The sequence below is a fragment of the Lonchura striata genome, chromosome W (genome assembly GCF_050655825.1).
Source record: "Lonchura striata isolate lonStrDom1 chromosome W, ASM5065582v1, whole genome shotgun sequence".
NCBI classification, from domain to species: domain Eukaryota; kingdom Metazoa; phylum Chordata; class Aves; order Passeriformes; family Estrildidae; genus Lonchura; species Lonchura striata.
This window is the reverse complement of record NC_140743.1, coordinates 25,507,627-25,520,374: the sequence shown is the minus strand read 5'-3', so window position 1 is coordinate 25,520,374 and position 12,748 is coordinate 25,507,627. Positions and strand designations below refer to the sequence as shown.

At 36.1% G+C, this 12,748-nt stretch overlaps 1 protein-coding gene across 3 annotated transcripts in view; it reads right to left on the bottom strand.

Annotated features, from left to right (window-relative positions):
- The window catches only part of LOC146763151 (transportin-1-like), a 147,944-nt gene that overhangs the window by 31,262 nt on the left and 103,934 nt on the right, over positions 1-12,748 (bottom strand). For all 3 annotated transcript variants that reach the window (XM_085571320.1, XM_085571319.1, XM_085571321.1), the window contains 6 exons: positions 12,331-12,449; positions 7,604-7,664; positions 6,764-6,932; positions 3,179-3,331; positions 1,785-2,010; positions 673-844 (listed from right to left, as the gene is read on the bottom strand). In XM_085571320.1, coding sequence (XP_085427446.1) covers positions 673-844; positions 1,785-2,010; positions 3,179-3,331; positions 6,764-6,932; positions 7,604-7,664; positions 12,331-12,449 — 900 coding nt within the window. The remainder of the gene's footprint in view (positions 1-672; positions 845-1,784; positions 2,011-3,178; positions 3,332-6,763; positions 6,933-7,603; positions 7,665-12,330; positions 12,450-12,748) is intronic.

Genomic DNA, 12,748 nt, shown 5'->3' with positions numbered 1-12,748 from the left:
AATAAAATGCTATGGCAACAACCCAAATTGTTTTATTCTAGTTTGTCTATGTCATGTGAAGCACTATAGAGAAATAAACCAAATTTCAACAGTATGCATGTGACATGTATGTATATCCTATTAATGAACATGTATACTACAAAAACGCCACTACACTTGCTTGTGCTCTCTGTGCTTTACTCAAAGGATTCTGTGTTTTTAGATATAAAATACACATCTATCCTGCTCTTGGATAAAGCAATCTCTAATGATGATATGCTTTGATGCATTGGAAAGACACTCAGAGCAGTTTAGCTATACTGAAAGTGGTTACAAACAACAAAAAAGTAATTAGAAATTAGCACACAAATTCTACAAATTTCTTTAAAATCCCATTTCATATCTATATATATTTATATATCTCCTCTGAGCTGAAAAATTCTGAGAGCAAGAAAAAAAGTCACAAAAATAAAAAGTACATTTTGCAAGCCACCAAACACGATTATTTATTCAAAATGGGGAATATTTGTGTAGTGTGAAAGTTACATACAATCTATATATATTACATGTAAATATTTATTATTACTGAATCCAGATTTTTTGTTTAAAAACATATAAAGCACACTACAAAAGCCACTCAACCAGTTTTTCAATATATGATGAGTGTTTCTATAGAACATAAGGTATACTCACAGGTTTATTTAGATGATGTCCTACAGAATCTGCTAGAGTTCCTATAGCATCATAAAGAATGAGCAGGTTTTTATGCTGGTATTTACTAAATGCGAAGACCAAAGTATCAAGTATATATGCAAGATAAGGAACAAGCTCTGTACAAGCCTCCTCTTCTAGAGTAGCAAAGGCACTGAATGACAAAAAAACCCACCCCAAATAGGTCAGTCAATATCTTGTAAAAAACAAAACAAGACCACCCCAAAATGCCCTACACTACCCATTCCTGTTTAAACATAGAACTGTATTTAGTCTTTAAATTCATCCAAGGTATGTTTTCACAATGGTATTATTGAGACAAACTCAATCTATTTTGATTGAACACAAAGATTCTGCTCTTAAACTGTGATGAGCAAAATTTAAAAATATTCTGGTAAATACCATTTATGCATAAGTTACAGATCAAATCCTGCTTTATGAAGAAACTTTCCTGGCAGTCTGCTGTGTACTCCTGCCCTACACAAACTGACATGTAAAAGCTTTATTTGCTGAGCTTCCTGCACAAGTGGTATACCCATTCCATTAATGGTGTGTCCATTCTTTCTTTCTTTTTTTTAATATCGGCAGACAAGGGACAGAAGGGAATCTTACCACCAAGGATCTCCTTTCAAGAGAAAGGGAATATCCCTTGAAATAGTTGTAACCCAGACTTTTTGGTAATCCTGAGCTAAATATAAACATTGCTAATGCAATTATAGGATAGTTTTCCCATATTGACCTTGCTCATAGGCCCATAAAAGCCAGATTCCTGGTCAATGAAATTTCAAATATTGAAAATAAACGGGTGTGACATACAAATAATTTCTTTTACAGCAATTTTTTACAGTTTAGTTTGCTTTTCATATATTCTAAAAACAAACTGGACAAGAGAAAGACAAATTATCTGATTTTGTTTTACCACAACTCAGTTGTGATGATTTCAGAAGAAGCTGAACCCACCCCAATTTAAAAGGAAAAAAAAAAACATTAGGAGCTAGAAACGGAGTTATAGAATAATCAACTAAGGCATTAAAATATTTTCCCATGAAAAAGCAGTGTAATAGATAGTTCTTTTTTTTTAAGCTTTGGCTCACCTGCAGGCAGCTTCTTGTACTCTCTTGTTGCTATCTAGAATGCGCTTTAGCAACTCGGTCATTAATGGCTTCAAGTATGTGTCTGGGGGTTGACTAACTACCCAGTGTGCATAGCGACTAAGAGTCCAGCAAGTGATGGAGCGCACAAGAGCCTTTTTATTAGAGAGGCACTGAATAAGGTGAGGGATCAGCTCAGGAAGATATGGAATCATACCCTGCATGCAGCCTAGAAGGAAAAATATAGCTATTACAGTATGAGAATTAGAAAACATAATAGAGCTTTTTGTTATTTCCTAGAAGGGATATATCTTCTTCCTCTATCATGTAGTAATACATTTTACCAATATACAAAGCAAGTCTACCTAATTTAAGTCCTAAAATGAAACTACATCATAAACAGTAATTAAAATCCTCAATAGAATTTACATTCATTCCAACTACATTTCTACTTTAATGCTTCCCCAATCTCCATAAATTCTGCTTAATTAAAGGGAGTATAGCAAGAGCATCCAAATAAAATTGTTTTACAAAGCTTGGAAGTCTTATGCCAGTCTACTCAGAGTGACCAAGACAACAAGCAGAGAAAGATTAGGCCTTGATAACTAATCATCATATCATTAAAAAAGATTTCTTAAAAAATTTAATTTTCTTCTTGTTTTTTCCCAATATAACACAAATACTGACCAACAATAAAAGCTGCACACTTTGAGTTAGCAAGGGCAGTAATACACTGAGATTTGCAAGAAGTACTTTTACCTTGCTTGACTTGAAATCAAAACCAACAAAAATGCTTTCTAGCAACAAAGAAAATATATGTTCACTAGGCACTGTTGGAAAAGATAGATAATCCAGGCATGGACTCAAACATATTCCTTCAATTTCCAAAATGGACAGAGATTATGGAAATACAGGCAAAAAGCCAAGAGTGTAAGTAAATACAATTAAATGTAAGTTAACACATTTAAATCAGACAGCCATCCCCAAAAAGCAGCTCAGGGCACTGAAGTCATGGGACTTGTATTCTCCATTTCTGAAAACACTGAATGAAATGTAAATTTTCCTGTTGTATCAAATCAAGGTAGTATTTCATGAGAGACCAAAAAGTATATGTTACAGAGTTAAGAAGGGGAGGAATAAAAGAAATTATCTAAGTTATTGAAGCCTCCAAAAAATGCACAGATTTGAAAATGAAAAATTAAACAAGTAACTGCAGTCATCAACCAGTAGATGTAGAGATGAATCACTAAAAAAAAAAAAAAAACCAAAAAAAAAACCAACAAACAAACATCTAAGGATGTATACTTGCTTGCACAAGTAAATTCATCTAGAAGGAATCCCAGAACTGCTTTAGAACCAATAAAAATTCAGTAACCTGATATGCACTGTTGCCTTACCTTCAGCAATTGCTCCAAGAACAAGGATACCAGATTCTTTAACTACCCATTCAGGATGGAAAAGCAATTCCTTCAAAAGGGGCAAGATGTGTGGCAGAAGTTCATCACGAAATACATTAGCCAGGACATCTAGAGCAGCAGCAGAACATTTCCCTGAGGGAAATTGACAGTGTAAATCTTCTTATTATACAAACAGTTGTAGTTAAACAGTATGATCCTCATTTTAACTTTGAGCTGCCAGTGATGCCTTAAGTTTTGTCTTTCATATTTTTCAGATTCTGTACTGCCTTAGTGTATAACTCTGAACTTCATATTAAATGTTAGCAAGTTCTATTAATAGTTTAGTTAAACAAAACAATCCTTTTCCAGCATGAAAACCAAGGACACTGTTGCAGCTTCAGGCGCAAAAAGCATAAACCAATGATGAATTGAAGAGAGCAAAGCAGGAGGATGTGACTTCATAACCTGAAGCTGTAATTGGACAATTAACCCAATAATAAATGAACCAAAATTTATAAAAGTGTGAAAGCTAGTGACTGGTCATCCCCTCTTGTGACCATCTCGGGTCCATCTTGGGTGTAGCCCTGGCCAGGCTCTTGTACTGCCAAGGTGTATCCATTAAGGCCTTTTAATAAATACCTACTTTATTCTTTAACTCTGCCTAGCCTCTGTTCTAGGTCAGCCTCTTTAGGCATCACCAAGGTATCAGGAGGAAAGATACTTTAATTTCATTACAATACACAGGGATCCATTGTGCTCTGGTACAAAGCCAAAGCTTTTAGAGAGCCATTTTTGCAACATTTTTATAGCCACTAAAAGGACTTATACACTAGGGATATTAAAACACTCAATGACAGGTGATATACTTTGGACCTGATTAGCATAAGAGATTTTGATAATCAAGATGCATTGGCAAGAACAAACAGAGTAAGAAGATTGAATTGAGTTCTACAAACAAGAGATGTTGCAAAATGTATAAGTTTGTTTATGTGATGATTAACCCAATCATTGTAGTAAAAAATTACTAGCCTTCCTAGAATAGTATATAAGCATATGTAGTCCACAATAAATTCAGATTCTGACCACCATCACTCAGTCTCCCTGCCTCTCTCCATCACCAATAGACAGGAACCACACCATTATATTGCAACATTATATACACTACATAATTTCAGGATGGTGTAACACAACAAAAGAGGGAAGGTCTGTGACATGAATGCAACATACCAAAGAAATTAAGGAGAAATAGCCAAAAAATACTAGCAAGTGATTAAAAAGAAAATGTTTGAACATGACCTATGTCTCAAAGCAAAAAAAAAGTAAAAATCATCAATCTCTAGAGACTGAAATTTACTGACTTTTGTTCTAACTCCTAATTCTGTGATGCATCTATACAAAGAACACTACTTTGAAATTTGTTTGAAAGTTTTTAAACTCATATTTTAGCACACAGAAGCTCATAAAACAAGAGCTTCAAAACACAATTCAAAAATCATTTCTCTGTTTTTTTTGCTGTGGGGCTGACATGTCTAGAAAAATAATGCTAAGATGGATTTATAAAGAATGCTCGTATTACAGAATTTATACTGTATTTTTTTTCCAGTTTATTATGATCTCAGTTCCTTGATTCAAGTGAAACAAAAGTATAAACAAAACAGGTAATCAGGCAAAATATACATAGCAAATGTAACATGCAAAATTCCTAAACTGGATCTAAACTGGTAGTGGGCCCAAGCAAGACACAGACAGTTTTTCACTTGGGAGGTAGCAACTACTGGAATAGATAATAAATACAAAATTTTTTCTACTCTGCTTCTAGATGATATCCAACAGGTTTGAATAAAACCAAACATGAGCCCTTAACTCAGAGCAGATCTCCACTAAAAAACAATAATAAACACCACAGACTCCCCAAGACCAGCACCTGCTGCTTCAGTTTAGACTGTTTCAGCTTTCTACTAGAGGAAAAAAATGTGGACTCCCATATTTAGTTATCAGGTCTCATTAGTAACCAATGCTGCTGTGTCAGGCTGTGCTGACATTTCCTCTCTGTTCAAATTGGAAGTCAAATATGGAACAGTGGATAAAAAATAGGGCATTCAATTCTGAAATTCAGATAATCCAAATTCTGTCAAGTACAGATAACATACATCAAAACAGATTTTTTAACTGTTCTCCTCTCTCTCTTTCCTAGAGAGCTTATCTTCCTCATCTTCTTAACCAAAACTGTGGACCACAGAGCACTCTCTGTCATTTCAGTTATGTTTTCCAGGAAATATTGATTTAATTCTGCAATCTCTACACACAGTGACTACAGGAATAGCATTATGAATTTAAAACTATAAAAAGATACTTTACAAAGGTAAATATATTTGTGCTTTTTGTCTTCTAAATAATAATAATAATAATAATAATAATAATAATAATAATAATAATAATAATAACAATATTAGCAGTATTTTAAAATTTACATATGTCTCAAAATTGTTTGATCCATTAGCTTCAAGGCACATTCATCTGTACTACATCTGAACTACTGGTAATAGTGGTTAGTAGTAGCATGTAAGAGGAAGAAAAAAATCGAACGCATAGACGGAAGACTGAACTAAAAGAAAGCATTTTTAAGTTAAGAACAATGTGTAAGATTGTATTGGATCTGGCTGAGCTGGAGTTCATTTCCCCATAGTAGCCCTCACAGCGCTGTGCTTTGCATTTGGAGCTTGTAAAGTGTTGTTTACATACCAGTGTTTTGGTTACTGCTGAGCAATGCTGGCATAGCATCAACATTGTTTCAACATTCCACCCCCCATCAGTAGGGTAGGGATGGGCAAGATCCTGGGAGGGGACATAGCCAGGCCAGCTGACACAAACTGACCAAAGGGATATTCCATACCATATGATGTCAGCTCAGATATAAAAGCTAAGGGAGGGAGGAGGAAAGGGATGGCATTCATTATTTATAATGTTTGCCTTCTGGAGCAACCCCTACGAGTGCTGAAGCCCTGCTTCTGGGAAGGTGCTGAACATCGCTCACTGATGGGAAGAAGAAAATAAACCAATTTTGTGTTCCTCTTTCTTTGTGTGCACATTAACTTTCACTTTTGCTTTAGTAAACTGCCTTAGCTCAACCTACTAGTTGTTTTCCATCTTATTTTCTCTCCCCTGTCCAGATGGGAAAGGGAGTGATAGAGTGGCTTAGTGGGCACCTGGCATATAGCCAAGGTCAACTCACCACAAAGATTTTTACTAAAGTAAACAGTAATACATATTTTTTATTACCTTGTAGAATTAAAATTCAAAATCCAAAGCTTCTGTTGAATTGCATCTAGTAGATGTTTGCAGCTCTATTGGCCATATTCAAAATAAGTTTAGAGGTGGTTAGATTTTTCCATAGTTATATAGCCAAAACATCACCTGAAAGACTCCCCCCTCTGCCCAAAACACCAATTATATCAGCAGATAGTTCATTTTCTATTCAAAAGCAAAGCCTCAGTATTCCTATACAAAAACTCCTCTGTTTACTGTGGTTCTTGTATTATGCAAGTAGCTATATTTCAAAACATTTTACACATTACTTTGACATACTTAAATTCCAGTCAGAAATAGTATCATCATCATCAAGATCATTGTCGTCATCATCATCATCATCTTCAATATGATCTTCATGTGGCTGAGCTACTGTCCGTGAACGATGAAAACGAGGTCTTATGTCCTGCTCACTATCTGGAATAGCTTCATCTTCTTCAACATCTCCCTGTCAAAAAATGTTTTATCAGATAAACCAGTGCAACTATATTGCTCAAGGAAGTTGAGAATTTAGTGCAAATTTTAGTTCAATATTTTATAAACATGTGAAAAATTCACATCCCACTTGTGCTGCCTAGCTAACTAAAAATGCCATTGTTCCTGCATTGTGATACAGTATTTACCAGAAAAATTTGGAGAAAACAGAAGCAACGAAGGTAATCTCACAGAAAAGCACAAAGTACTCTTCTTATTAAGAAATTACTCTTGATGGGATGGAATTAGAAAGAAGAAGAGATAGAGAAATTCTAGTACACAGACACATTCTAAAATGTTGTGATGGAAAAAGCTGCATAGTTCAAGCTAGAAGGGCATTAAAATTAATTCTGATAATTTCTTTATAGGCTGCTTTGCTGCAGTAATTCATGGGTAAAAGTATCCCATCTCTGCCAAAATTGGGTGGAAGGGGAGAGGAGCAAAGCAGGAAAACCCACAATTATTTTCCAACAAATATGGCAGCAGTCACATTCAGTTTTTGGAACAGCACACCTTGCCTCAGAAAGCTAAATCTCCATTGAACAGATGGCAGATCAGATCTGATGTATCAGCTCAACCATTCTGATTTACAAGTCAGAAGCTAACCAGATATTCTTACTGAGTATAAAAGAAATGAATGCTTACCTTTAACAGAATAATATCAATCTCTGAATATTTCATACCATTTACCAGCACAGGTATCAGTCTACAAAGAAATATTGATACATGTCAAGAAGGAAGACCCTGGTAACTACAGGCCTGTCAGTCGCACTTCAGCACCTGGTAAAATTATGGGGACATTTATTCTGGGACTTATTGAAAAACACTTGAGAGACAATGCAATCATTGGTCACAGCCAGCACGGGTTCACGAGAGGGAAGTCCTGCTTAATCAACTTACTTTCCTTTTACAAGGTCACCCATCTAGCTGACAAAGGGACACTAGTAGATGTGAGGATTTTTGGATTTTAGCAAAGCTTTAATACTGTTTCTCACAGTATCCTTCTGCACAAAATGTCCAGCACACAGCTAGAAAGGTTTATAATAGACTGAGTGAACAACTGGCTGACAGGTCAGTCTCAAAGGGTTATAGTAAATGGGGTCACATCAGACTGGCAACTGGTTATCCCTAGATTCTCCAGGGTTCAATTTTAGGGCCAGTACTCTTTAATTTTTTTATAAATTATCTGGAAGCAGGAATCAAATGTACATTTAGTAAGTTTGCTGATGATACTAGAGTAGGAGGAGCTGTGGACTCCCTGGAGGCAGAAGCACCTTGCAGAGACAGACAAATAAGAGGACTGGGCAATCACCAACAATATGGAGTTTCAAAAAGAAAAGTGTTGGATTCTGCACCTGGGATGGGGCAACCCTGGATGTACAGACAAACAGGAGAACAAGAGGCTGGAGAGCAGTACTACAGAAAGGGACCTGGGGGTTCTGGTCAATGGGTAGTTGAATGTGAGTCAGCAGTACCCTGGCAGTCAGGAGGGCCAACTGTATCCTGAGGTGCATCAGGCACAGAATCACCAGCTGGGCAAGGGAGGGGATTGTTCCACTCTGCTCTGCACTGGTGCAGTCTCACCTCAAGTGCTGTGTGCAGTTTTGGGCATCACAATATAAGAAAGATATAAAGCTATTAGAGAGTCTCCAAAGAAGATGGTGAGGGGTCTCAAGGGCAAGACTTATGAAGACTGGCTGAGGTCACTTGCTCTGTTCAGCCTGGAGAAGAGAAGGCTGAGGGGTGACCTCATTGCAATCTACAACTTCCTCAAGGAGGCCAGTGGAGGGGGAGGTGCTGATCTCCTCTGCCTAGTGACCAGTGACAGGACTTGAGGGTATGGAATGAAGCCACATCAGGGCAAGTTCAGACAGGACATTAGGAAAAAGTCAAGTCACTGGAACAGGCTCCCTAGAGAAGTGGTCATGGCACCAAGCCTGACAAATGTTCAAGGAGCATCTGGACAACACTCTTAGTCATATGATTTAGTGTTAGATAGTCCTGCAAGTAGCAGGGAGTTGGACTTGATGATTCTTATGGGTCCCTTCCAACTTAAGAGATTCCATGATTCTATGTCAAAATAACACATAAATAAAGCAAGCTGGTTTTCAGTTAGCTGGTCCATAATTTTGGCTGTAACCCCCCCCCCCAACAACAACAACAAAATAAAACAAAATAAAAAAAAACAGATAAAAACTCATCCTGATAACAAGTCAGCACCTTAACCATACTCCATTTCATGAGGTTCATTAATACTTTGTAATCTGAAAAAGTGTTAATTTCTAACTAGATGCAGCCAGATGGCACAACTGAGTTTTACACTTTAAAAATAGGATATTCTTCCACATGATGAAATCTATTGTGAAGTACCTTTCAGAAATTAAGTCAAAAGCTTTTCAGTAAGAATTCACACTTCCAAATATGCTTGATAAACAAGTTATTACATTGGCTCTCCTGTATATAATTTGTCACTTTACTTACCTGTGGCTGAAAACTCTACCTCGCTACTCTTAAGGATAGAAGTCTAACTACATCAAGCCCTCCTATCCTTTTGTGATTACTTCAAGTATCACTCCTTAAGACAAGTCCCTGACATTGCAGAGATCTTGACATTAGTCGTCATTAGTCTTTATTAGAACTTTATTTAGTTATTAAACTGGTTATGGCCATGGGTCTCCAATGGTAATGATATATGGCAAAAAAAAAAAGGACTAGGGAAAAAAAAGTCAAATATTTCCCATATAAACACATTCACTACAAAAGTTAATCTGTAAAAATAAATATATGCATTACATGCCAAATCAAGTGAATACTGAAATCACCATGGACTGACCAAGCAACAGCAACAGACTCAGTCTCTCTATATTCTGCAGATGAGTATTGTTTCTGAAGGTATTCAGGCCAGCAATAATAGTAATGCATCTCAATGGCAATATGAACAAAACAAAAATTTCTCTCAAATTACAACTTGAACATGGCATTAACATGTGTATAGGCACAGTGGCAAGAGGCAACCACACCACTGCTCTGTGGAGCAAGAGAGATTGATTTTTGTCATGGGAGCATTGTGGAACGGCACTATTGTTACTGAAATTCCTAGGAAAAAAGTCCAGTAGTTACCAACTTGTGTCAGTGAGGCCCTTTGAGCTCTCTTGGACTGCAGTGGGCTGAGTCAGAGCTCGCAAACCCTCAAGTTTGTGATACTCAAAGGACCATCACTGATGATGAGGCCTAGGCTGATATTTCCCCCCCATCTCCATGCTCCTCCAGGTGCAACCCTTGCCTGTTGGGAAACGCAAAGGAAATTGACGTGAGTATTTCACTGAACCTGAGGGGAGGTTTTGATAGGTACATTTACACATGTAGAAATAGGTGTAGACATGGGTTTACCTGTGCGTGTGTGAATTGATTATGGTATGAATGTTTTTATAGTGAATCTATAATTAAGTCACTGTTATAACTGTAATAAATCCTACTGAATAACTTTTTAAATGTTAAATTAGTCAATGATTAAGTGCTGCTAAAGTCTTCTGCACCATTATCTTTTGTATCCATATCCTTTGCACCTTTACTCTGTTTTGCATTCCATGTCTCCATGCAAATAATTCTAAATTGATTCTAATCCAATTTTCCTATGTATGCTTCTTCTATGTAGTAATAGAGTGAGCCTTGCCATCAAACTCTGTAAAGTCACACTTTCACAAATATATATTAAAACTTGCTTTTTGCCAGTACCTTTGATGGTGACTCTGAGAAGCTGAAACCACTTGTTTGCAACAATTACCTTCTGAACTTTCAATGAAAGAACAGTAAGTATTCAGATTAACACCCATTACTTGGCATTTCTGCAGCATACTTCATGAAGTATGCAGGAGGTATGTATTTTATAAAAAACCTACAGGAGCAAAATGGAACAAGATATTAAACAGGTTTCTAGAAGATCTTGTCCCACTTAATCTAATATAAAAAAGACCTAAGGTTATAATCAAGTATTGTGAAATTTATATAGCTACCTAATCAAAAAAACTCTCCAACAAACAAGTTGCTTTCAACAAAAATGACATTGAAAGATAAGAGATATGTAATGTTACTCTTATCTGTTTTACTAGAAATTTAAAAGCTTCTTAAAAAAACCCCAGAAACCAAGGATGAAGCTGTTGTAATGTCAATGTTAATGTAGGACAGAAGAGGTTTGCAATTTATACTGAGAAGGTGACTAGTATTAATATGTGTCTTGGGAAGGAGGTAGGTAGAATCAAGGACTGTACTATCATTCTTTTGTATTTTAAGCTATAAGAGTAGGATTTAAGTAAAAAAAAAATTAAAATTCAAAAGTGATTTCTCATAACATTGGTTCTTCTGTTTTCAATTCCTATTCCTGTACTGCTACAGCAGCTGCATTAATCTCAATTCTATTTTCTAAATGCTTATGAAAACTGAAATTTGGAAAGTCTCTCCCTTTTTTAAAAAATTGCTTTACATCTAAAATGGTAATTTTTGCTGGAAATAATGCATCTCTTCTCTCCACACTTTCACTGGAAGAGCAGAATCACAGACAGAACTGCTTTAGTGTTTTCAAAAACCTTCCATGCTTATATCAAAAGTTGGGTCTTCATTTACTGGGAACACTGAAGAATTTGTTTCCTATTGAAAAAGTCTTTAGTCTGGAAATAAGTTATTAGCACTGTTGAAGACATGCAGATGTTTAAATGTCAAGCATGGGTGTTAAATTCCCATTCAATCAGGGCTCTACATTTTAAGGTTTATGATAATTTTTGAAACTTACAAAACAGTTTTTGAAGCTTAAAAACTACTGTCAGTCTGAAGAAGAATGAAAAACATTATATATACATGCTTTCAAGCTTAAATTGCCCTGGCAATTGATATGAAATTGATTCCTAAATCTAAATGATCTTGTCATTTTGTTATGTCTTCATGAAGATGGGGAACCCCTGTCATGACTATGCACACAGAAGCATTGCACAGAAATGCTCACAATAGCAGTTGTCAAGAAAACGTTCATGGTACACCAGATATTATAGCTAATGTCACATGGAGATGTTTGTTTAAGGTTAAGCACATGTTAGTATACCTTTGCCTCCATCTGATACTTAACAGGATGTTAAGCTTGAGATAAAGCACCAGTGACACAGTTTAGGTTGCCTCAGGAACCAAGTCTGAAATCCTCAAAAGTTTTTTCAGTGACCTCTGTGATACAGCCATTCTTAATATGTACAAGAACCAGCTAGAGGAAGCTCCTCCCAAACATACAGCAAGCTAGATACAGTCTCCAAAAGAGTAATCAGGAAAAAGTTAACTGAAGTTTAAGGATGACTATTTCAAAATAACTAGTTCTAATTCTTAATACTTACTTAGCAAGATGCCGACATAATACATCTTTACAAATTGGCTGTTCAGCCAAAGTCAGCCAAAACTCACAAGCCTCCAATGCAACATTTTCATCTTGGTCCTGGGTCCTTTGAAGCATATACTAGACAAAAAAAAAACAAAAACAACAAACACAATCTTGTATAAGTTTTAAATGAAGAAGCTATTGACATTGCAAAGTGTGTTTGCAAAAATAAACTATGCTTCCAGAGTAATTTTGTTTCTTTGGGGCAATGGGAAGAAACAGATATAAAAGACTACTTAAGGCTATAGTGAGAATAAGCTGAGACTTATTTCTCAATGAGAGATGATTGAGATTCTAAGTTTTTTCCCAGTTTAAGTGAGAACATTATTACCAAGAATCTATAGACAGAGATCCAAAACAATAGACAGTTTCCTGAG